The following is a 26393-nucleotide window of genomic DNA, read 5'->3' as shown; positions in this document are numbered from 1 at the left end:
TTCATTTTGGTGTCTTTCTTTAATAACAACTTCTTGTGCAGTATGTTTCAACAAGTTTGTATTTTGCCGTTGCTTCACTTAATTCTGAATATGGTCACTAAAAATATTTACTTCAAACCCTAAGCCTGTCCGAAAAGCATGAGCTTGTTTGTGTGTTGTACAGCTTCAGCCATTGCTCAGTAGTTGTGTTCACAGCTGAGGCAGAAGATTGCAGGTTCAAGCCCAACCCCATCAACTTGAGCACATTTATAACTGATGCTCTTCTGCATTTGAGGGAATGCTTTTATTATATTTGATTTCTTATAGAGAAATAAAATTCTAGAAATATTCAGCAGGTCAGGTAGCATTTGTGGAGCGAGAAATTGAGTTAACATTTCAGGTCAGTGACCCTTCGAACTCTTCTTTTCTAATAAAGATTCTTTCTGTGGAAAAAGATGGGAATTCCTCGTGCACTAGCCACTCTGTCAGCTGCCATCACTCAAACCAGATAAAAAGAAAATATAAGCAAAACAAAATAAAATATGCTGGCAATACTTGAGTCAGACACCATAGTTAGATAAATATGGTGGAACGCAGCAGAATAAGTGAGGAGAAACTGGTGAAGCCAGAGCTACTTTAAATAGCATGAACAATCCTTGGTTTTATAAAAGGGCAAAGATTCTAAAGTTAATAAGTAAAAGACTTGATTTTAAGTGTTTATTTAAAAGATGAGATGCTGTTTTTCAAGCTTCTGGTGATCTTCATTGGGATAGTGTAGAGAGATAAGGATGGAGGTTAGGTGGAGAATTAACAGGGCAGGTAACTGGAAGCTTGGCAATGCTAGCTGACTGAAAGCTGTTCAGGGCTGTGGGGAAAGAAGCCAATCGCAGATTTCATTAAGCTAGAGAAGACCACATTGTAAACATATTAGAATATATGTGGCCTTTTTGTTCAGTTTGTTTTATTTTAACTGCAGGTATTTTTGGTAATTAAACTTTAGAGACCTATAGTTGATTCATTTGATGTAGAAATTACTAATGATATGCTGTAGCGAGGTGCTACACACTGAGCTAGGAATGAAACATAGTTGGAGGTCTGAACTCGAGACTGATTTATTTTTCAACTTCCCGCGCTAGCTCTTAAACCCATTACAGATCCCGCCCTCTCTGGACGGAAGTGACGCCTGTGATATGTCACCAACTCTTCCCACACGTGGGCTTTCTCTCCTCACTGTCGGAGAAGGAGGCCCGGCGCCATTTTGCGGCTGGCCTTCCTGCCAACGCGAGCTCCATTCTCGGAGCCAGTTCGCTTGCCTCGAAGGTAGGTTGTTACGTGACCCGCTGGAACATCTGTGCGGCATTCTTCAGGCCGAAAGGCATCCGGAGGAACTCGAACAGTCCAAATGGGGTGATGAACGCTGTCTTGGGGATGTCTTCAGGGTGTACCGGGATTTGATGGTATCCCTGGACGAGGTCTACCTTGGAAAAGATGCTCGTCCTGTGCAGGTTTGCTGTAAAGTCCTGTATGTGGGATACGGGGTAGTGGTCTGGGGTTGTGGCCTCGTTCAACCGATGGTAGTCGCCGCACAGCCTCCAGCCCCAGCTGCTTTGGGCACCATGTGCAGGGGGGGAAGCCCATGGGCTGTTGGACCTCCATACAATCCCCAATTCCTCCATCCGCTTGAACTCCTTCGCCAGGCGGAGCTTGTCCGGGGGAAGCCGTTGTGCGCGGGCATGGAGAGGTGGTCCCTTGGTCGGGATGTGGTGCTGTACTCCGTGTCTGGGTATGACTGTCGTGAACTGCGGTGCCAGAACTGATGGGAAGTCCGCCACCAATTCGTTGTCCAACAGCGTGACGGAGTCTAGGTGTGGGGTAGCAACTTGGCTTCGCCCAAGGAGAACATCTGAGAAGACTTGGCATGTACCAGCCTTTTCCCGTGTTAGTCAACCAGTAGGCTGTGGGCCCGCAAGAAGTCTGCCCCTAGGAGTGGCTGGGCCATGGCGGCCCTTGTGAAGTCCCACGTGAACCAGCTGGCGCTGAACTGCAGCTGCACTGTGCGGGTGCCGTAGGTTCATATCGTGCTGCCGTTCGCAACCCTGAGGGTGGGTCCTGGTTCCCTGTTGCGGGTATCACGCCCTGTCGGGGGTAAAATGCTGGTTTCCGCTCCGGTGTTGACCAAGAAGCGGTGTCCTGATTGTTTGTCCCATACAAACAAAAGGCTGTCTTGGTGGCCAGGCACCGTGGCCATCAGCGGCAGCTGGCCTCAGCGTTTCCCGGGAACTCACAGGGCGGGCAACACTGGCGGGCTTCTGTGCCCCACCGCGGATGGTAGAAACACCACTGAACGTTGGCTTCCTCACTGCTGCCTCTAGGGTGCACGTGCTCTGTTGCCGGCCCTGGTCTGGTCTGCCATTGGGCAGGTGGCTTGGTGATCTGTGCGATGGACACCTCACTTTCCCTCTTGGCCTTCCACAGCACGTCTGCCTGGGCCGCCACCTCCCAGGGGTCACTGAAATCTGCATCAGCGAGTAGCAGATATGTCTTCGGGCAGCTGCTTTAGAAATGCCTGCTCGAATATAAGGCAGGGCTTGTGTCCGTCAGCCAGGGCTAGCATTTCATTCATTAGTGCGGACTGTCTCCCAAACCGTCCAGGTGCAGCAAGCGGGCACCTCGCTCCCACCGTGAGAGGCCGAAGGTGCAAATGAGCAGCGCTTTGAATGCTACGTATTTGCCTTCCTCCAGTGGCGACTGAATGAAGTCCTTGACCTGGGCGGCTGTCTTCTGGTCGAGGGAGCTCACCACATAATGGTAGCATGTGGAGTCGGGAGAAATCTGTCGAATCTGGAACTGGGCCTCCTCTTGATCAAAACACATTTGGGGCCGCAACGTCCAGGAAGTTGGCAGTTTAAGTGAAACTGCGTGAACAGCTGAAAAGTCAGTCATCTTTGGTCCAAATCCTGTTTGGACCGTCGGGGTCACCAATGTAGCGAGGTGCTACGCACTTGAGCTAGGAACGAAACACGCAGTCGGAGGTCTGAACTCGAGACTGATTTATTTTTCAACTTCCCGCGCTGGCTCTTAAAGCCGTTACAGATCCTGCCCTCTCCGGACGCCCGCAATACGTCACCGACTCTTCCCGTGCGCGGGCTTTCTCCCTCACTGTCAAAGAAGAAGGCCCGGCGCCATTTTGCGGCCAGCCTTCCTGCCGACGCCCGCTCCGTTCTCGGAGCCGGTTCGCTTGCTTCGAAGGTAGGTCGCTACAATGCACACTTAAATTTGGCTGTTTTGTTCTTAATTCATTGCTTGTGCCTTGGCACTTTGCTAATGCTGTTACGGACTCAGTGAATGTCCCTTTTAGATAGAGTGTGTGTGTGCGTGGCGTGCTTACGTCAATAGAAGATAAAGGACGTAATGACGTTGTTGAAGAAGTCAGAAGAAGGGAGAGAGAGAGAAGGGAGAGAGACACCAGCCTGCTAGTTTTCTCTATCGATGGATGAGAAACAATAACTGTGTCTGCCACAGAAATCCATGTATGGAAATTGGAAGTAATCTGGTGGAGTTCACTTTGTTGCTGACCTGTAGAAGGAAACAGGTATTTGTGTGTGGACGACCACGATTCGGATGCTTTTCGGGGTGAGGAAGTCACTACCGAGTAAACACTTAAGTGTCGTTTGGGTTCCATCGTGGAACATTTGGATTTCGTATTTACTCTCTCTATGTTTCTCTACGTCTACGTCTTATCTTCAGACAACGGTGGTTGTTGAAGAAGCCCTTGCTCATATTTCACCTTATGGCTTGCGGAACTGAACTTTTAAGAACCATTCCGAACTTGGAGTTTGGGACTTTGCCACACACACACGAAGAGTTTAGTTTTGGGGTTAACGTTCAAGGTTTAACATTTTCGAATTCTAACATACTAACATTTTTACTTCTTTTTTTTCATATTATCATAAGTAGTGATTAATAAAATAGTTTTTAACACTGAATCATGCTCAGTGTGTTTCTTTTGTTGCTGGTTCGTGACAATGCAGATACTTCTGAAATAGTAATATAAATGCAAAGGATTTATGTGCACATCCATAAAACCAGGAATCTGGTCCACATTCCAGATTCAGAAAATCCTTTGGTAGGTTATGACAAACATTTTGAATGATTGCTGACCATAAACTAAAATTATCAATGTCTGTCAGTGACATAAATCTGAGGAACACTTCACTTTTACCCTGGTTACCGGCACAGTTGTCAACAACAAAGAAAATATTGGCGAGTATGGTTATTGTGTGTGCTGCCCTCTCCATTTTGCTGCTGCTCCTGTAACATCTGGCTTTGTAGGGTTTTAATGTGTGATCGTCAAAGGTTTGAAGGAAAAAATACTCCTTGCATCAAGGATGATTGACTTGCAAAATAACAAAGTTAATTTTCCTTGAGTTCCAATACCTTGTCTAAATGCCCTGTTGTTGCATGACTGTTGTAAACATTGGACAGATGTTTCTAACCTTTCATATATATTGAATGGTAGGGAGTTTGACAGAGTGCAGCTTTCCGCCCATACCATTTCAAGTATATCTTGGTGTATATGGATTGATTCATTTTTAGGGGTTTGCTTAATGAGAAGGATTGCATTCTCTGTCACAATTATAACCTGACAAAATAAATGCCCTGTTTCTTCAGAACTGGTCAAGTTATTCCATTTGAGGAAACTTGGCTGTGTCATTTTGCAGAATTTTCATAAATTGCTCTAGTCAGTCGACCAGTTAAGTCTCACAAGACAAAGCTAACAGGATGTTGTAACTGATGGGGTCATCTTTGCTGAATTTCCTGGTAATTTGCAAAGTAGATTCAACCTCTGTGGGTGCCTGAATAAATCATCAACATGTGTGATGAAATTCATTAGTCCTTTTTATAAAAATAGAATGAAGACCAGCCTTTATCACAATATATAACAAGTGATGGAGGACTACCTTTAAGGCACAATAGTTTTATTGTGCAGCTTGGTGCATATGTGCATAAACCTATCACTTCAGCCCATGCCACCTTGAATCTAAGCGGAACTACCTAAACAATGTTACTTGAGAGAGAAGTGCATTACAACACAATTTTCACCTTGAACATCACAGTATTTCTCCCACTTTGTTCTTGTGGAATTTAATCTACACACAGTGAGATCACTATGTATCTCGGGGCTTTCATCAGGGTGATGGCAGTATTTTTTCTATTACCAGCCATGTTTGCAATGCATCTCAAATCTCATTGGAAAAACCTGTGGCAACTACTCGGAGAAATCAGAGAAACTTAAAGCAGACTGGATGAGTGCTTTGCAGCTATCATTTTAATTCTCCATTCCACTCCCACCGTATCTGCTTGTGGCTTCCTGCACTGTTATAATCAGGCTGAGCAGAAGCTTGAGGAACGGTGCCTCATCTTCCATGTGCGTATATTGCAATCTTCCGACCTCTATCAAGTTTATCAATTTCAGGTAACTTGCTTTGTATCAGAACAGGCCAGTTCTTCTGTAGGTCATCTGTTTGTAATCTCAATTTTTCTCTCTTTACCAAGATCTCCTGACTGGTCATTTCCTACTGCTCTGTACTGCACAGCAGGTACATGTTCCTTTGCTTGTTCTCCCTCTTTCATTGACCATATGGCTTCATCAATGGCTTTTTAAGCACAGCAACTCTGGTTTCACCCAGAGGGTTTCAACCTTTTGTCGTTTGCATCCCTCCCCCAGCCTTTGCAACTTGAAAAACTAACCTGTTTGCTCTCATTCTGAGTTCTGACAGAGGGACTTCAACCTGAAGTTCTAAATCTTTCTCTTCCCACAGAGGTTGTCTGACTTGAGTGTATCCAGAATTTTCTGTCTTTATTTCAAGTTTCCTGGATCTGCAGTTCCTTATTTTTCAATATTGTGTGTTGGTAGTTATTGGAGAAAGATCTTTTTACAAGAGAGTTTACTGAGGGGCCCATAACTTGAATCTGCATGGTTATCAACTAGGCCATTGTTCTCAAATTCATGTTTGAAGTTTTCGATGCTTTGTAATAGTGGTTTCTGTTGGTATATGTACTCCAGAGGTTGAGGCTGGAATTAATTTTGTATTACAAGAAATATAACAAGTTTTTTCTGGAACCCACAGAATAAGTTCAGACTTCAATAATTTATAGTAAAAATATACATTTTCTCTCTCATAATTAATGTTATTTTTCACACCATTACCGTGCAATTCTGACTGGAACTCTTCTGGAATTTCCCTCCTCCCCCCACCATTGATCAGTGCATCCCACAAACAGGATTGGTCAGTTTCTGAACGCACGTAATGTCTCACCACAGCATTATTAAACCAAAACACATAATTCCCACATGGTTTTATTTTCAGGTTAGATTTTATTGACATGTTGGAATTTGGTGAGCAAAACAGCTGAAGATTTCCTCAGAAGTACTGTACTGTATTGGGTTCTGAATCTGCTGGGGCAGCTGAGGTTATAAATGGTACTTTTACTCAAAGTAGCGATTATATTACCTGAAGGCAGCTTCTGGAGTCTTGACCAAATGTAATGAGCACCTTCCAATTAATAGTACAATAATAATCTGTCTGTCTCAAATAATTGATTTTTCAATCAAGATTATTCAGTAAATTTTTCAGTTTGTTAAATGGTTTTGTGTATCTGAATAAGAACTATAGATGTTGTTCTCTAGTTATCAATCACAGATTTTGGCTCTTCCCCCTTAAATTTTGTCACTTAAAATTTTTAATTTATATGAAAACATTTAAATTAAATGACTGAGGTAAAAACCACAAAACAAATGGAGAGAAACATTAAGTAAATTTTTTTTTAAAAAATCAAAGTTAATAGATGTGGAGAATGCATGATACTAATCAGTACTGCTTGCAGATCTGTCATCTTCCTGCTTGCTACTGCTAAGATGTCAGTAAGCTGAGCCTTGGGTTTCCCCTCTGCAGTGATGCTTGATCAAAGGATTCTTCCCCATATGATGTCATGCAGTAAAGCTCATGCATTCCTGCTGAAATCTCCCAAAGTGCTAAAATGGAGAACCATACCTGTCACAGTTGAATATTGTTTCCTCTATCCATTACAAAGTAACACAGGGAATTTCCATAGATATTCTGATGCGGCAGAAGATCAGGTGGTTTGGGAAAAACACTTCCCTGGGGGTTTTCATCTGAAGTTAGTGGAAACTGTGACCACAGGTTGAAACTTTGATTTGACTTGTTGTAAAACAAATGCCCTTATTTATGATATTCAGAGAATAATGAATGGATTCATGAAAGTCATTCCTAGAGGACTAGCAAAAATTCAGAATGCTAGTCAACTAGATTTTCATGTAATCAATGACTTTCACATTATCTCCAACAATACAAAAGTATAATAGCACGAAAATGTAAAATAGTGCCTCCTCTGGCTCCACATAAACAAACCAGTGGGCTATCTGCACACGAAGTCTATCCTAAATTCTTTTGATAGATTACAGCAAATGTGAATTCAACTATAACCTTTTTTCAGAAATGTCCTTATCCTAAGAATTGTAATTTACTGTACAAAATCATGTAAACCTGATTAATAGTATTGAAAATAATTGGCAAGTTTTAAAACAATGGTGCAATTCAGATTTCTAAGAACTTTTGAAACAACTTAAAGTCCACAGAGTGGATAGAATGTAGTCATTGTTATAATTGCTGTAGTTTAGATCCTGTTGTATCAAATTCTATTCTGTTGGAATACTCCCTCCACTGCTACCAACTGGAAATTTGTGGGTTAATTTATCAAGTGCTGTTGGTTCTTAATCTTAAAAGATCACTGAACATAGAACAATACAGCACAGGAAGAGGGCCTTCAGCCCATGATGTCTGCACTATGCATGATGCCAAATTAAAACTAATCCCTTCTGCCTGCATGTGGATCCATATCCTTCCATTCCTTGCATATTCATATTGCCTATCTAAAAGCCTCTTGAACACTACTATCATATCTGCTTCCACTACCACCCCTGGCAGTGTGTTCCAGGCACCTACCACTCTCCATGTAAAAACAAATTTTGCCCTGCACCTCCCCTTTAAACTTCCCCCTTCTCACCTTAAAGCGATCTCCTCTAGTCTCAACATTCCTACCCTGGGAAAAAGATTCTGGCCATCTATCCTATTTATGCCTCTCATAATTTTATAAACTTCTACCAGGTCTCCCATCGGCCTCTGACATGTCAGAGAAAACAATCCAAGTTTGTCCAACCTCTCCTTATAGCTTATACCCCCTAATCCAGGTAGCAGCCTGGTGAACCTCTTATGAACCTACTCCAAAGCCGCCATATCCTTCCTGTAATGGGGCTACCAGAACTGCATGCAACATTCCAAATGTGGCCTAATTAAAGTTTTATACAACTGCACCAAGGCTTCCTGACTTTTATACTCTATGCCCCAAGTGATGAAGGCAAACATGCCATATGCTGCCTTTACTACTCTATCTGCTTCTGTTGCCACATTCAGGGAGGTCTGGCATTGGACCCCAAGATCCCTCTGTACATCAATGCTGTTAAGGATACTGGCATTAACTGTGTACTTTCCCCATACATTTCATAACATCTCACACTCGCCAGGATTATACTCCAAGTGCCATTTCTCCGGCCACAACTGTAACTGATCTATGTCCTGCTGTATCCTTTAACAACCTTATTCACAGTCCACTTGTCCACCAATTTTTGTGTTGTATGCAAATGTACTAACCAACCCATCTACATTTTTGTGCAAGTCACTTATATACATTACAAACCACAGAGGTCCCAGCACTGATCCCTGTGGAACACCACTGGTCGCAGACCTCCAGTCAGAATAACACTCTTCCACCACTACCCTTTGTCTTTTATGGGAAAGCCAATTCTGAATCCAAACTACCAATTCACCGTGGATCCCTTGTATCTTAATCTTCCTGATCAACCTACCATGAGGGACCTTGTCAAATGCTTACCAAAGTCCATGTAGACAAGGCCTACCCTCATCAATCACCTTGGTCACCTCCTCAAAAAGAAAACTCAGATCAAGTTTGTAAGACATGACCTGTCCCACATAAAGCCATGCTGTCCCTGATTAGTCCATGTTCTTCCAAATGTGAGTAAATCTTATCCCTGAGAATCTTCTCCAGTAGCTTCCCTACTAGTTATGTGAGGTCTACTGGTCTATAATTTCCTTGAATATCACTATTTCCCTTCTCAAACGAGACAATATCCAGTTCTTTGGGATCCACCTGTGGCTAGAGAGGATACAAAGAACTTTGTCAAAGTCCCAGCAATCTCTTTTGCCTGTCTCAATAACCTGCGATAGATCCCATCAGGCCCTGGAGATTTATCCACCTTAATGCTATTCAAGAGACCCAATACCATCTCCTTCTTGTTCTCAAAATGCCGTAGCATATTAGAATACTCCACACTGATCTCACTATCCTCCAAGTCCTTCTCAGTGAATGCCAATGCAAAGTACTCGTTTAGTACTTCGCTGACATCCTCTGATTCTAGGCATAAGTTCCCTCCTTTATCCTTGAGTAGTTTTACCTTCTCCCTAGAAGATATCAGAATGACAAGATATGCCACTTGGTCTGTTCACCTATCATAATCTGAAAGCCACCCATATAATAATCAACTGATTTTTAAGCAATTTCAGTGTGGAAAGCCAGTTCTTGTTAATTGTGAGAAAATTTGAGTCCTAAATTTTCTCTTGAATTTCCAGAATATATGTATGTTATATGGTTGCTTATGTAGCACATTCACACCCACTTCAGTCATGGACCTGTCACTTATAAATTCAGTAGTACCAGAGGCCTAAGGTGTTGGGAGCAACAAAATTTGCCTTTAAGTAGAGAATGCTCTTGCAGAGCATGCAAAGTCAATCAGGCCAGTACAGGGCCAAGACAAAATCCCTAGAGCTGTAGGAAAACCATGCTCAAGGGTAGTGAGAAAATAGAACTGTGTACCAATAATTATATCAGGTGGCAGATGGAGGTGGAATAGCAGGTGAGGTGGAAATAAGAGTTTAAGTGAAAGGCTCACAAGCTGAGGGGACAGTTAGGAGCCCAAAAGAAAGCAGGGTTGTAATTGATTGAAGTATTAAAGACATTGATAGAATTTTTGTAAACCAAATGTATTGAGGAAAAGCTTCTGACCAGGTACAAGATTCAAAGATTTCAGTTCAACTGTGCCAGCCTTTTATTAAGAAAATCATTTTCTTCCCCCAGAAGACTAAAAATCTCACATTTGTTATCATTTACCTTAGATTTTATTTGCATAATTCGAACCACATATTTTGCTAAATAGAATTCTGAAATGAAAACTAAATCGTCCAGCAGCACAAGGTTTCTGATCTCAACTGTTAGTGAGGATTAGCTACGGTAGTACACATAGTCTTTAGCTGAAGAGATTTAGACCCTGGAGGACAGTTCCATTTGCTCATCATTTGGTATTTACATTTTCCTCCGAATTAACTTTAGTTACATAGAATAACCTTGGAATCAGGAGGAGACAGTTGGTTGGAACATGAGGATTTCTTTGTTGCAACTGAGGCAGTATGCAGGATCAATAGGGGAACATGACTACAATCAGCATGACAACATTAAGCAGATTCCAACATGAAACACAATGTAACAAACCTGACAATGAGGAATAATTTTCCATAGTCAAAAGTGTATACAGATTCATGTTTTTCCCCCATTTCACTATGATTAAAACAGGTCCAATTTACAATGAAGTTTCAATTCAATGGGTGCATTTGCAGTGTACATTGAGGATCTAGACAAGCCGATGTTACATTGTATTTAAATATTAGTAATGACAAAATCCAACATATACATTATATACTTAAGTGACTACAAAACTGGTGAACTAAAATTACCAGCTGTTTTGACATTTTATCTACAAATTTAATATACAGAGGACCGTTTAATAATTAGAAATGTTTAACTCAGCAGATGCTTCTTTCCCAAGAACTGAACTTTTCTATCAAATGCCGTTGATCGAATGAGGGTGTTTGGTTCATAAAATGGATTCATAGCAAACTACGAAAAGGAAAAAGAATACAGGTAAGTAACAAAAATCATTTATGAACTAAAACATTACTCCATATAGATTTAATGACCCTTCATTAGTCATTACAAGTACAAAATCTAATTATACCAATTTATTTGTGGAAAGGGACAGTTAAGTTCCTTCCAAGACCTGACAAGTCCCTTCTGTCGATTCTAAAGTCATGATGGGGTACTTTTTCAATAACAACATTTCATAGTGCATTCAGATTAGTCTTATTACAAGTTCATTGTATTCAAATCTCACTATCTACCCTTTATTAACACGCAGAATGGAAAAGTATAATCAAGATTACACAAGTTTCAACAGTAATCTTAGTTGTTCCCCTAGGAAAACAAAAATAGAATCATAAAATTTACTTACCTTAATGTACAAATCATAGACGTCGTTAAAGAAATTTTTTATTCCATCTTCTTGGCGAACATCATGCAACATAATGAATCTCATATGTGAAGAGGAATAAAGGAAAATAACAAGCAAACTGAGGTGTAAATGCTTATATCACTTTTTCAGCAAACAGTTGCATCTCTCTCTTTTGGCCAAAAGAAATGGCTCCACACTATGATGTGGTATTTCATTGGAGTAAATTGTTATAGTAACTCAAGCTGCTCAAAGCAGGGTCTGCATAAGTAGTTGTCAACTAAGGCAATCCTACTCTTTGATTTAGACCCAGCAAAGATGAAAGACCAGTAATATCTTCCCAAATCAGGATGGTTTGAAACTTGGAGGGGAACCTGTCAATGGTTTCCCTGCACTTGCTGTTCATGTCCTTGGTGATAGAGGACATGGGTTTGGGAGGTCATGTTGGAATAACTCAATTAAGTAACTGTGGTGTATTTTGTGGACAGTACAAACTGTAGTCAAGATATATTAGTGGTGGAGAAAAGAAATGTTCAGAGTGGTCGGTGGGTGCCAATTAAGTGGGCTCCACTGTCTTGAATGATATTGAGCTTCGAGAGCTGTCGGTATTGCAATCATCCAGGCAAATGCAGAGTATCCCATTACACTTCTGAGTGGTGGTCTTGTAAATGGTGTAAAGCCCTTGGGATATCAGGAGACGAGTCACCCACTCTGACCTGCTTTTATAGCTCTGATATTTGTGTGGTTGGTCCAGTTGAGCTTCTGGTCAATGGCAACCTTGAGGATGTTGATTGTGGGGGGTGGGCTTGTTCTGGTAATGCCTTTGAATGGCAAGGGTTTGGAGTTACACTCTCTTCTGTTGGAGGTGGTCATTGCCCAACAGTCGTATGGTACAAAGGTTACATGCTTTTCAATTAACAGTACATGTTCCTTTGTTTCCTCCTAATGGCCTTCACTGAAATACTCAGAAAAATAGATCAGCTGGTTGAGTGGTGTCTCAACGACAACCTTGCACTCAATGTCGGCAAGACCAAAGAACTGATTGTGGACTTCAGGAAGGGGAAGTCAGGAGAACGCACACCAGTCCTCATTGAGGGATCAGTGGTGGAAAGGGTGAGCAGCTTTAAGTTCCTAGGTGTCAACATCTGACGATCTATCCTGGGCCCAACACATTGATGCAATCACTGAAGAAGGCACACCAGCACCTCTACTTTGTTAGGAGTTTGAGGAGATTTGGTACGTCACCAAAGACGCTTACAAATTTCTATAGATGTACGGTGGAGATCATTCTGATAGTGGCATCACAACCTGGTAAGGAGCCTCCAATTCACAGGATCACAAGAGGCTGCATAGGGTTATAAACTCAACCAGCTCCATCATGGGCACAACCCTCCCCACCTTCAAGGACATCCTCAAGAGGCTGTGCCTCAAGAAGGTGGCATCCATCATTAAGGACCCTCACCATCTGGGACATGTCCTCTTCTCATTACTACCAGCAGGGAGGAGGTACAGGAGCTTGAAGACCCACACTCAATGATTCAAGAACAGCTTCTTCCCCTCCACCATCAGATTTCTGAACAATCTACTTCATTATTTTTTTTGCACTGTTCATTTTTGTAATTTATAGATTGTTTTAGTACTATACTGCTGCCACAAAACAAATTTCACGTCATATGTCAGTGATACTAAATCTGATTCTGATTAAAATTCTGATTCTGAAAATCTTGTGGTCACTTGTGAATATCATTGGGTGACACACCAATTGATGACATAGGTCAATCCAATGGATGTGTACAGCTTGATCAGGAAAATTTTAGTTGCTGGAGCAATAAGTCAAAAGAACTGTCCCAAACAGAGTGATGAAGAGAATTATTTTTCTGAAATAGGGTAAGATTTAAAAACAGTAACCCAACTAACAGATGGACTGGGCAGGAGAGCAAATAAAAGCGACAATGGATTACTTCATCATATCCAATTCTATGCACACAATCATTAATATTTCACTTACATCTATACAAGACAATGTACAAAATGCTGAGCAAGGCAGAAAAAAAATTGTGAATTCTCTTCAACCTGGAAAAGACCCACTCATAAAAAAGGATATGTCCCGCTGTAACAAATGCAGAGACAAACCATTCATTGAACTTATCAACAGTCTTCAGATACATATTGTTGGATAACCACATGTTCTCATCCACCAGGTCAAGGGCAGCATGAGCTATAAACTGGTTAAGGTGTCGGTGATCATCCTGTTTGAGAAGAAAATGTATTCACACACAACCACCAAGAAACTACATGAAAAATAACAGAGCCACCTTTTGTAATTGTCACCCTGAAAATGGATTCGGTCTGCAGTAGATTCAACACTGATTTAGTTTTAGGGAATGAAATTGGGCAAGTAGATGGAGTATCAGTGGCCAAGCAGGTTGATAGCAGTGATATGAAATAAGATTTAGCAGAGTGAGGGAAAAGGACAAAAGTAAAATAGGATTAAAATTCCTAAACAGCAAAGGCAAATTTTAGTTGACAGAAGTGATTTAGCCAAACAGTGCCTGAACAGTGGCATTCAAGTTCATACAAGGAGTTCAGGGTAAACATATTCCCACAAAGGAAAATGGTGGGACTAGCAAATCTGGAGCTCCATGGATCAAAAAGCACATTTAGGGTAGTATTTAGGCAAAAAACAAAAGAAACAGGTACCGATGGCTTAATATAGCAGAAAGCCAAGGATACAGAAAACATAGGAATGAAAGTAAAAGTAGAAAAGCAAAGACAAGATATGACAAATTGTGGCAAGTAAAAATTAAAGGAAATGCAAAGATCTCTTGTAATTACATAGAAATCAAGAAAGTGACTTAGGAAAGAGCAGAGCTTATTAGGAATAAGAAAAGTAATTTCTGTGTGGAGGTGGACGATGTGGGCAAGGTTATTACACTTTGTACAGTGGGATGATAGTGACATTATAGTTCAGGAGGAAAATCATTATACATATTAGATAGGATAAACATAATGAGAAGATATTTTAAAGGGTTTAGCATTTTTCAAAGTAGTAAGTCACAAACCCAAGTGAAACACACCCCAGGTTATTAAGAATAAAGGAGAAAAATCACAAGGCCTCTGACCATTACTTTCTGATCCTCCAAACAATAGGGCAGTGTTTACAGAAATACACTAAGCAGTTGTCCACATTTCAGGTTGAATGGACCCAAAATGAACTGATGCAGTGTTCTGACCCGAAAGGTTGACAATTCCTTTCCCCCACCACCCCAGATGCTGCTCGACCTGCCGAGTTCCTCCAGCAAACTGTTTGTTGTGCAGATTCCAGCATCTCAAATCTCTTGTGTCTCTAAACTGAATAGTTACAGGCCAGTTTGTTCAAGTTCAGTGTTGGGCAAATTATTGGAATCATTTGAGAGACAGTATGAACCTTTATTTAGAAAGGCACAAATTAATCAAGGACAATAATCATGTATTTATTAAGCTCTGACTACAATTGAAAACAAAGAAGGTTGATAGTGTAAGTCTTCTGGCAAGTCCCACGTAATAGGCCGGTCAAAAAAAATTCAAGGCCAGGGATCCCGGGGGAGAGTGGCAAACTGGATCCAAAATTGACTCAGTGGCTTGAAAGCATAGGGTAGAACTGGAAGGCTGTTTCCTTTCAAATATATCTTAATGACTTATATTCAAATATATCTTAATGACTTATACTCAAATGTAGAGGGCATGCAAGGTAGTTACAAAGGCACATGGGAACACACTTGTGGGTAAACATTATATACTTACTTTGGGTTCCATTTTGCCTGCTGGAAGAAATTCCATTTCAAAAACAGGATTATCATGGTGACCAACTATAACAAAATAAAAACTCCCAGCCATTTTTTTCTGGTCTAACCTGTAAAATAGAAAATATAACATTCACTTTAATTGGTAATTGGTTTATTATTGTCACATACTGAGGCACAATGAAAAATTTTGTTTTGCGTGCCATCCAAATATAGATCATTTCACAACATCGAGTTAGTCCAAGGGAAAAACAATGACAATGCAGAACACAGTGTCACAGTTATAAAGTGCGGTGCACGAAGTCAGTAAGGTGCAATGATGAGGTAGATTGCGAAGTCAACACGAACATCGAAAAGTACTTTTAGAAATTACATTATTACTTTTTTTCTACATTCTGGTGCACACACTAAGTTTGCGAATGGTGTTTCTAAATAAAACCACTAAGCGTACTTTCATTATCCTCTGAAAATGTTTGACTAATCACCACAATTTGCATGAGAACTGACTTATAGGTTTAAAAAAAATGTTAAAAAAACTTATGATATTCCCCTCGCTCCAGCTTGATTGATTCCGGGGTAAAAGTCAGCAGTTTTGATCAGGGTGCTGCCACCGTTGCTCGGAAGTACTGGGGAGAACAACAGCACAGCCGCGGTAGGTGGTGGTGAGCAGGGCAGGAAGAAACCCTCTCAGGCGTCAGGCTGCCTGACACCGGGGAGCGGAGGACGCCACGGCAGCACGGCTGCTGCAGCTCCTGCCTCCGGCTCCCACTACTTGCAGTCAATAACAGCCAACACAACCATTCAGCGTTACTGAAGCGGGATCCTGACTCCGCTGCACTGACCTTCCCGCAGTCCAGCCGGTGATCCCAGGCCCAGAGAAAGGGGAGGCGCTGTAGCCAATCGCTGGCGGGCGTCTTCGGAGCCCCTTTTGTAACCAATCCGGTTGGCCCTTGCGAAGGGTTGGGGCGGCGGCGGCGGTTGCTGTCCGCCGCCCGTCGTTGCCCGAGTGACGGTTGGCGGCCGGATGCGCGCGAGCTGCGGGCCGGGCGGTGCCTCGCCTCCTGCACCGGAGGCCTTCAATCCGCGGTGCGCCTGACCGCGGGAGCAGCGGGGCAGAGCGGACAGCTTGCAGGGGAAGGGGTGGAATTAACCGGCTCTCCCTGTTACCTTTGGCATGGGCATAGCGGGCCGAGTGGCCTCCTTGCCTGCTGTTTAATCCCAGGCATTAATTGCACCCAGTGCTGTTTCTGTTGGCTTTGTTACTGTCGAGGAAAATTTCCAAGGCGTGGGAAGCAAAGGGATGGAATCGGTCAAAACTTGTGTAAAGATGAAGGATTCCCATGAATATTAATTTAGTTCTGCACGTAGAGTTCCAAGGCTGCACTTGGGGCTGGAGAACCTGGAAATGGTTCTGTACAGAAGTTCTAACATAAATAGTTATACATTATACATCATATTCAATGATATAATGTATACCATCACGATGTCTGGTTTTATCCGTGTAATTACAGTGCATCTATCTATAAACTATGGTCATTTTCTGCGCTAAGGAGCAGGGATGTGTGGTAGAGCAGAATTTGCAGAGTAATGTGTACACGCAGGCAAGTGTGGCTGTAAGGTTACATGCATAGATTTCAAGAGGGATCAAGTGTTTTGAAATTGAAGTGTGGCCAAATTCCATCTCATTGAAACTTACAAATGTCAGGTTCTTGAATATGTGAGATTTTCTGTTTGGTTCTGGATAATTTGAAGTTTACATCAAGTAGGTTGGATTTGACAGATTGACTGGATGTTTGAAAATGTGATGATGCTCAGTGGCAATTGGGTTGAGGAAAGAGCAGTGAGGAATATTTAAAGAGGTGGAAGCAGGAAATATTGGTGATAAAAGTTTAATGCTCAACTTGAGATTGAGTAGTATACACAGGTTTTGCAGAAGTCTGAGAGATGAGTGTCAGAACCCTGCACAGGACCAATGAGAATAAAAAAAAAATCCTTTTTGACCCTGGCAGATGATAACGTTTGTCAAATCCATGGTTTCATCCAGTTTTTAATGCAATTTTCCAACACAGTTTATTTACTAATGTTATAAATTCATGTATAACAGTTTTGTCTTTGTAAAATAACAGTAAACCGTTATTTCAGACAGTTTAACCACGATTCTTGATCTTAATGTTACATTTTGTAATATAATTTTTGTTTGGTTTAATGTGCTGCAGTTTATAAACAAAATCTAACATGGCTTCTGGAACTAGTCAAGCTATTTCTTCAGAAGAGCTTCGGAGAAGACTTTATCAGACGTTCAAAAATCGAGGTGTCTTAGATTCTTTAAAGGTACTTATCCTGAACAAAGAAATTATGTTATGCAGAAAGATTCAGGATTGATGTATTAAGAGATAAATAAACCCACTAATTTATGACCAGATTGTTTGGATAATCTTATTGTCATGTATAAAGTAAGAAATGCAGTGCTTGCATTGGAAGCAAAATTAAGTTTCCTTATTGTTATTTTGTAATCCTTGTAGTTCACTTAAAAATATCAAGGTAATGGTGCAGCACTGTTGATTGTAAATGGGTGTTAAATAGCTACTTACTCATGTTTGCATACCGCTTTTAAAATTCATTATTACAAAACTTTTAGAGATTTTTGAATTTCATCTTTGAAAACTTATTCTATAATTAGTTTTGTTAAAGAATTTGATAATTATATAGTTCTGTGTGCAAAGTGTAACTTCCCTGGAATGCTAATTTCACATTATCCTATATTAGTTCAGTATTAAATAACAATATCTTGGATGAAATAACTGGAACATTAATCCACTTACTAGACGAGTAAATTTCTGCAAAAGTTTGCCTCACTTATTAATTTTCTCTTGACTAGTCTCAGCTTCGAAATCAGCTTGTTCATGAACTAACTCGCCCTGATTTAAATGGACGTTTACTTCCACGTGGCCATCGTCATCAACGTCCTTCTACAGATGAAGATTCTCTATTGATTATGGCTGCAAATAGTATGGTAGCAGATCACTTGAGCAGCACAGGATATGAGTACTCACTGTCTGTCTTCTATCCAGAATGTGGCTTAGAAAAGGAGAAGGTAAAGTAAAATTATATTGTTATCATTGCTTTAAATTGAGCTAGCAGGAAGCAAATTTCAGTTTGAAGGAGCAAATAGCTGAAGACCTTAAGACATAGGAGCCGAGTTAGGCCAATCAGCCCATCGACTCTGCTCTGCCTTTTGATCGTGGCTGATTTATTTTTCCCTCTCAACCCCATTCTCTTGCCTTCTCCCCATAATCTTTGACTCCCTTATTAATCAAGAACCTTCACAGCCGTCTGTGTTAATGAATTTCACAGATTCACCACCCTCTGGCTAAAGAAATTCCTCCTCATCTCAGTTTTAAAGGGGCGTCCTTTTATTCTGAGGCTGTACTCTCTGGTCCTAGACTCTCCCACTACTGGAAACGTGCACTCTATCCAGGCCTTTCAATATTCGGTAGATTTCAATGAGATGCCCCCTCATTCTTCTAAACTCCAGCTAGTACAGGCACAGAGCCATCAAATGCTCTTCATACGTTAACCCTTTCATTCCGGGGATCATTCTTGTAACCCTCCTCTGGACCCTCTCCAACGCCAGCACATTCTTCCTTAGAAATGGGGCCCAAAACTGCTCACAATACTCCAAATGTGGCCTGACCAATGCCTTATAAAGCCTCAGCATTACATTCTTGCTTTTCTATTCTAGTGCTCTCGAAATGAATACTAACATTGCATTTGCCTTCCTTGCTACCGACTCAACCTGCAAGTTGACCTTCAGAGAATCCTGCACTAGGACTCCCAAGTCCCTTTGCACCTCCAATTTCTGTATTCGCTCCCCACTTAGAAAATAATCTGTGCCTTTATTCCTTCTACCAAAGTGCATGATGTACACTTTCCTACTCTGTATTCCATCTGCCACTTCTTTGCCCATTCTCCCAACCAGTCCAAGTCCTTCTGCAGACTCCTTGCTTCATTACCTGCCCCTCCACCTATCTTTGTATCATCCGCAAACTTGGCTACAAAGCCACTAATTCCATCATCCGGATCATTAAAATATAATGTGAAACGCACTGGACCCAACACCAACCCCTGAGGAACACCACTAGTCACCAGCAGCCAACCAGAAAAGGCCCTCTTTATTCCCACTCTTTGCCTTCTGCCAGTCAGCCAATCTTCTATCCATGCTCGTACCTTTTCTGTAATACCATGGGCTCCTATCTTGTTTAGTAGCCTCATGTGTGGCACCTTGTCAAGGGTCTTCTGAAAATCCAAGTAAACAACATCCACTGACTCTCTTTTGTCTATCCTGCCTGTTGCTTCCTCAAACGATTCCAACAGATTCATCAGGCAAGATCTCTGCATAAGGAAACCACGCTGACTTCGGTCTATTTTATCATGTGCTTCCAAGTACTGGAAACCTCATCCTTAATAATGGACTCTAACATCTTACCAACCACTGAAGTCAGGCTAACTGGCCTATAATTTCCTGTCTTTTGTCTCCCTCCCTTAAAGAGTGGAGTTACATTTGTGACTTTCCAGTCCTCTGGAACCATTCCTGACTCTAGTGGTTCTTGAAAAATTGTGGAGGCATTAGTAATCTCTTCAGCTACCTCATTCAGAACCCTGGGTGTAGTCCATCTGGTCCAGGTGACTTATCCACTGTGGACCTTTCAACTTCCCAAGAACCTTCCAGCTTCCCGAGAACAGATTATTGGTGTAGTTTGAAATCAGTACTTAGTCATTAAACTGTCAGTATTTTTTCGGTGCTTTATAACAATTTTAATCTGACCTTGGGCAATGTGCTAACATAGATTAAGTCCAAATCTTCAAACAAAGTAGGAGTGTATGTTCTATCAACTGTGTTAATAAGTACATATGTATAGTAAACTTGCCCTTAATTTTCTTCTCTCTACCATGAAGCCACTGACTTGTGCCAGTACACAGTTCCAGCAGCCTTTAACTTGATAAGGGTACAGAGTGCTGTTTTCCTTTCAAATGAACAATCACAATGACTTCAGATTTGACCTAGCTTGGAGTATATGTTCTGCGCATGATTTCATCTGGTGCTGCTGACAGTGATCAGGAAAAGAAACTCCAAATGATTTAATTTTCCTCCTCTCTCATACTGGAGTAGTTGGGTCAGTTTTAGTGCCCTTCCTATTGCTGTGACTTGAACTGCACTACCTCAGCACAATTCTATGATTCAGCCTCTGAGATTCTGCAGACCTCAACGTCTCCAGTACATTCATCTATTAGGAAACAGTTTTGTAAGCTTTTAATACCAATCCATAATTTGTGTGACATGTCTGGTCCATGATTTTATATGCAATAGCATTATTTTAAAAATTTGAGAGCTGGGAGTTGTTAATGAACAATTGCAAAGAAGGTTGTTAAGGACATTAAGGTGTTAATCAGTAATTTCTCGAAACTATCATATACTGCTCCTCACCCTAATATTACCTTGGTTGTTACTGCTGTTATTCCTTGAATAATTTTATTAAGTAACTAATGGCTTCCATGATGTATTTTCTACAAGTAACTGAGGATATTTTATCAGATTTTCCTCTTTTGATGTCCTGTTCATTTTATGAACTATGTTTTATTTTAACAAAAGCTAATATTTTTGTGTGCTTAGTTGAAGGGTAAAATTAGTTATTTACATTACCATCTGTCATCTGAGTAATCACAGAGAAGCATTTGATCATGTGGTGAAACTGTGCTTAGGGCACAGTTTATTACATTTTATTTTTGCAGCCAACAAGATGATACCGAATGACCTGACTGAAAAAACATGTGCATTGAAATTGCTGGATTGACATCTTGTCTTTTGTTCATGGATTCTTAGAGAGAGATCTTATCACCAGCAGTTGTGAAATGAATTTCACTTTTTTTCAAAGGTATTTACAGCAAGAGATCTCCTACAGATCATGAAAATCAGCTCAAGATCAGACCTTTACAAGTCCATTGTGAGTGTGTGTTTGATCATATTATAAATGAATCTGACAGCTATGAATTGTTTCCTTCATATATTGGCTGACATGTTTTATTCTTCCAACTTCAGATCTCAAATCTTCAAAAGGACCATCAAAAAGGTAATAGGGCTCATTCAAATACCGCAATAATAAATTTGGAAAGAAACAGCAATCCTTTCAAAAAATATTTGAACAAAAAAATTCTTAAGTTTCTTAATACTTTTGTTCTTGTTAGGATTTCTTATTGAATTCCTGAAGGAACTGAGTGATCATCACCTAACGAGGGACTATCGAGATGCAGAGATTCAGACCAACTGTGTTCCACAGTATAAGGAATCTATTGGTGAGGACTAATGGCGCGCAATTCTCTTTTTGCACTTTTTCTTTTAAAGGTATGCCTCTTAATTAAACAAATCTTATGGCAGTTCATGCAACTTAATTATACAGTGTTGGACATAGAGCTTCTTCTATAATGAGGCAATTTTCATTGAACGAATGGGAATGATTACCCTGCAGTACAATCACACCATATGTCGCCAACTGTAGGAAATTGGAATATCTCTGCTTTGCAGGTGGCTAAACAGCTACTATGAATGTTTCAGCTGCTGATCTTATAGGTGGCCAAAAAAGCATCTAAAGTCAGAAGCCATGTAGCACTTATGCAGCAAATGGAGATATAACTATATTCAAATGTAAATCTGGTGAATCTTTTTAGTATTATTTATCACCTCTGGCAATTTCTGCTGGTTTTAAAACTCCAGTCAGCAGCAAAATGACAATGTAAATGTGCAATTTCCACTACTCACTTCTGATTTCCTCTTTTGTTGTGTCCTCAGTATGTAGCTTCTTATTTTCTTTTTTACAGTTGATAAGCTTCAAATGATTGACGAAGAGTATGCAGCGTTTCAACCTGCAAACATGCAAGAGGACTTCTGGGAAACAAGACTGCTTAAATATCGCAAACAAATAGAAGAACAGCTTCAAGCAGAACTGCAGCAAGAGGTAGTGCATCATCTGCTGTTGCATCTTTATCACATTATAATGTTACATAATTTAGCCTTTCCAAATTAGGTAAAATATTCACTAGCTTAATTTATAACCACTGAAAGAACACAATGGCCCACACATTAATACACATGCGATTAAATACGAAAGTTGTTAGTGACACCATGCTCCACCACAAGGTGCTCTGTTGCAGTCTTTGCATATGGAGTCAGCACACAATCCATGATTGATATGAACTGGAAATTCTTGCAAGTTAGTCTCACTATGTAAAATAAAAAAAACCTGAAAATGTTAAGCATTCTTGAATGATGTGTATCTATGCTTTTTAATAACATAATAAGTGGGAATTATTGCTGAACTATCTCTGGCTTTGTAAAATCAATTCTCTGTATGTAGATTGTCATCAAGGTACAGGATAACATTTAATGGATGTAAAGTTTCTCAAAAAATCTTTTTTTTAAGTTTACGATAAACAGTTTTTGCTTTAATTTCATTTGTATTTCCCAATATTTATTTTAATTTCTGTATATAAAATAAAATCAGTAATAAAAGCAAAGTGCTGGAAATATTCAGCAGGTCAGGCAGCACATATGAAAAACAACAGAGTTAATACTGCATTTTGATGACCTTCCATCACAACTTTTCATCCTACCAGATGGGCTGACTGAAGTTAATATGTATTGAAGTTGGTGGATTGACATTTTATACGTTGCCCTATATGTCTGTCTTCCCACAGACAATGCCTGACCTGCTGAGTATTTCCTATATTTTCTTTTCTGTTTGTCCATAATCTGAAGATTTTTTTTGCTTTTAACTAAAATTAGTGTCTTTTACACCTTGATTTCCTCACTGAATTTTTTTTCAATCAGGTTGTTCAGCCTGTTTGATTACATCACTATTACTGGATGGACAGGGCCCCTTCAGAAAGTGTTTGATTTCAAATTACATTGGGGAAAATGGAAATCATTAGGCTGAAACATACCTGCCTTTTGCTAGGGACTCGGAAGAGAACTGGCAGCAACGTCTTCCTCACAGGTTAGCTTGTCTCTGACTTTTCCACCTACACATTGAAAACGGAAGTCAGAGACAAGTTGGTGGTCAGTTGTCTGCACATGTGACTTTCTTTTCCACTACTGAACTCGCCAGCAAGTCCAGCAGTGGAGCACAAACTCACTGAACTGAGAACCATGGAAGGCAGGTGTGCCCCTGTTTATTTGAATGGGGTGTAAACCTTGTTTAAAAAGGTAAGTAGTTTGTTTATTTTTAATTTATTTGTTAATTTCTGGAAGTTTAAGTGAAGTTATGACTTTATATACTTTTTATTTAGTAATCTATTTGTTTTTAAATGTCTCTGGTTATCAGAGATATTTGAAAGCCATTTGACAGTAGCGAGTTGGCAAAGCAATTCTGCAAAGCCACAATACGTAAGTATGTAGGTCATGGGAAATGCATGGTGAGGTTGAGCATGTGCTACTGGCTGCATCAAGCATGATCCAGTCCAATGTGTAAGATCTCACTTTGTGGGCAGGTTCTTTCAAGGTCAGCAATGTTGCTATCCCTTCATTGCATATGAATGATCCAGATTTTCTAATGAAATATGAGCATGCAGTGTCTAGACTGAAGTATTTTCTAATAGAGATTTTGTCTCCACCCCACTAATGTTGTCAAATGAACCAACATTATTAGAATGGATATTGATGTAGGAGTTGCAACCTATTGTCACTGCATTGCAGTACATTTGCATTGTCTGACCTCAAGCTTGTGACACCACTATTGCCATGGCAGATGTGATAATTGAGGAGGGAGTGTTCTTTGTACTGGTGTCAATCTTTCAAAATCTAGAATGCATTGAATTAAAACTGTGTATCAACATGAAAAAAAATATAGAGTAACCTTTCATTCATTCACTCTTTATTTCTCAGTTGTGTTTCAATAATGCTGTGTCCCTTAAATAAGACAATTATGCATGAAGATGCACATGGATGTTTACAAATTGGGTAGTGGTTGGGGTGGATTGGGAACAAGGTAGGTGTGGGGCAGGCATAAATACCTGTAAGGGTTGATCCCAAAGGACTGAAAAATATCAGCATAAATTTGCAACTGATTTTTCTTGACACCTTTTCAACATTTTGTCAGATGGTGCCTTGCAATGATACAAAGTTCCTTCCTCAAATCTGAGTTCCCTACTTCCAGACTTATTGCACACTAGATAGCTTCTCATTGTTTTCAAATTTCTGGCTGCATTCCAGGAATAACCACATTTCATCTAATCTTTTGTCTTAATATCCCTAATCTCAAGATCACTGTATTGGTAGTTCCTGGTTATCTCCAGTCTTCCTGGAAATTCCCTGTTCAGTGTTCCATGGATCCTGTATCCCCTTCCCAGATCCCTTGAGGCTACTGCAAAAATGACAAATTAGTGGTTCAGACCATGTTGGTTGGATAGCAATTTGTTTTTGCAAGTTGTCCCAAACATCATGAGTGAAATCATTTTGGGTCCAGCTAGTACTTGCTGCTGCCATTGATATTTTCTGCTGTTGGCAGCAACTTTTCTTCTCTTTTGCAAATCTCACATTTTCCTTTTTTGCAAATCTCACATTTTCCTTCAATACCTTGTATCTTAATCATTAGGTGTTCTTAGCCATGGCACAAAGCCAATTGAACAGTTGACATGTTATCTGCTTTATCTTAAAAATTTATCTCTGTGTTCAAGAAACTTACCCAGTTCATTTATTCATGGTAGTTACAGAATTTTAAGGATGCAGAATTGGCTAAAATTAAGATTCAGGAGAAAGAACGGTCAAGGAAAGACATAGAAGACCACAGACTGAAACTAGATAAAATGTACCAATTGAAAGCTGAAGCATTGATCACACGAGAGAAGAATGCTATTGAGAGACTTCAGAAACAGAAGGAGGTAGGTTTAAATACACTGGAAGAATAGCAACGCAGTAAAACAGTCCATTCATAAACTGGCTTTCTATAACTAAATATTCTGAATTACTTAAATCCTAATGATTAACCACTTGGGGTGGAAATTCATTCTTTTTCAGAGTGAAGTAGAATACTCGTGCAGTTTCCACAAATCAAGTCAAATTTCTACCCCACTGTCTCTTAAAGTAGTTGCATAGGGTGAAATATTTTCACTGTTAATGATGACCCTTGTATACTGTGTGTACACACGGGAGGGAAAAAAACTACATGGGTGTATTCAATGTTTTGATGTTGCAAAATATCATACAGTGAGGGGATCTCTTTGTATGTTAATACCTTTTCCAATAATGACCACTTATGTTGTATACAGAGATGCTCTATAGACAAACAAAAAGCAGAAGAAAAATGCTTGGAACTGAATCATACAGGAACTGGCACAGTGCCTGTTCATGGGCACTAACTTGATCTGGATGCAGAGGACTGACCAAACATCCCCTCCACGTTCCCTGAAAACTGATAATTTAGTGTTTTCCATTATACTCCTTGGATTACAGATTGTCCTTGCATATCATGAGAGAGGTCATTGAGTTCTGCTGGTATTCCACTGTGCACTGCACATTTTCAGCCAGAGTAACCTGATACAGACGTGGAGTGCCAACTGAGCTGGCCTTCTGTATCTAAGGGTCCCCCTGCAAATCAGAATAGGCTAGAAGTAGTGACCAAGCCTTTGTTGGTGGATCTTAAGCCCTGGCCCTAGAATGCAATGATGATCTTTTGACAGTTCACTACTGTCAAAGTCCTTCAAACCATTTTTTAAATATCTGATAATCAGAAACATTTAAAATATTCAAATAGTGTTAACAGTGAAAAATTAAACTCTGGAACTCACTGCTCAGCAGCAGATGATGAGTCACTTGTGCTAGAATCTGATCTTAGCCTTGTCTCTGACTTCTGTGCAGGTGCACATTTCTAGGTGGGGCATAGCAGAGTACGCAGCAGTGTCATTAGGTGGCACACCATTTGCAGTCATCCCTGCACAATGAAGGATTTGATTTACCACAAACAAGGATGTGTTTCAACAATGTTAGTTTATTCAGAATCATTATTTGAATTCTTTCTTTCATGTAACATTGAAAATTATTAGATTTGGGTTAGAACTGTAATACCACAGCATCTTTCATGTTTCACTGATTTGTATTTGGGTTTGCTGATCCTCCTGCTACATTGCAGTAGCCCCTCTTTTGCTTC

At 40.3% G+C, this 26393-nt stretch overlaps 2 protein-coding genes across 9 annotated transcripts in view; one reads left to right on the top strand and one right to left on the bottom strand.

Moving 5' to 3' along the window:
* Positions 1-10146: 10146 nt before the first annotated feature.
* Positions 10147-16180, bottom strand: trappc2 (trafficking protein particle complex subunit 2). 3 transcript variants are annotated; one of them, XM_052015145.1, is made up of 5 exons: positions 16041-16180; positions 15200-15308; positions 13523-13665; positions 11420-11507; positions 10147-11028 (listed from the first exon to the last, which is right to left on the bottom strand). In XM_052015145.1, the coding sequence occupies exons 2-5, from the start codon at positions 15290-15292 to the stop codon at positions 10930-10932; spliced, it is 423 nt and encodes a 140-aa protein (XP_051871105.1). In that variant the 5' UTR covers positions 15293-15308; positions 16041-16180; the 3' UTR covers positions 10147-10929. The 3 variants fall into 3 exon arrangements, with proteins under 3 accessions (XP_051871105.1, XP_051871106.1, XP_051871107.1); XM_052015146.1 differs by lacking the exon at positions 16041-16180 and adding an exon at positions 15580-15685; XM_052015147.1 differs by lacking the exon at positions 16041-16180 and adding an exon at positions 15650-15669.
* The window catches only part of ofd1 (OFD1 centriole and centriolar satellite protein), a 72786-nt gene continuing 62556 nt past the window's right edge, over positions 16164-26393 (top strand). For 3 of the 6 annotated variants that reach the window (XM_052015136.1, XM_052015137.1, XM_052015134.1), the window contains exons 1-8: positions 16164-16284; positions 17415-17529; positions 18077-18292; positions 21132-21200; positions 21296-21326; positions 21442-21549; positions 22072-22208; positions 24955-25128. In XM_052015136.1, the coding sequence (XP_051871096.1) occupies positions 17434-17529; positions 18077-18292; positions 21132-21200; positions 21296-21326; positions 21442-21549; positions 22072-22208; positions 24955-25128 (831 nt within the window). In that variant the 5' untranslated portion in view covers positions 16164-16284; positions 17415-17433. Of the gene's footprint in view, positions 16285-16321; positions 16520-17414; positions 17530-18076; positions 18293-21131; positions 21201-21295; positions 21327-21441; positions 21550-22071; positions 22209-24954; positions 25129-26393 lie in introns of those variants that run through there. The other 3 variants (XM_052015139.1, XM_052015138.1, XM_052015135.1) reach the window with 2 other exon arrangements.

This window comes from Pristis pectinata, chromosome 4 (genome assembly GCF_009764475.1).
Source record: "Pristis pectinata isolate sPriPec2 chromosome 4, sPriPec2.1.pri, whole genome shotgun sequence".
NCBI classification, from domain to species: domain Eukaryota; kingdom Metazoa; phylum Chordata; class Chondrichthyes; order Rhinopristiformes; family Pristidae; genus Pristis; species Pristis pectinata.
This window is presented reverse-complemented; position numbering and strand designations above follow the sequence as displayed.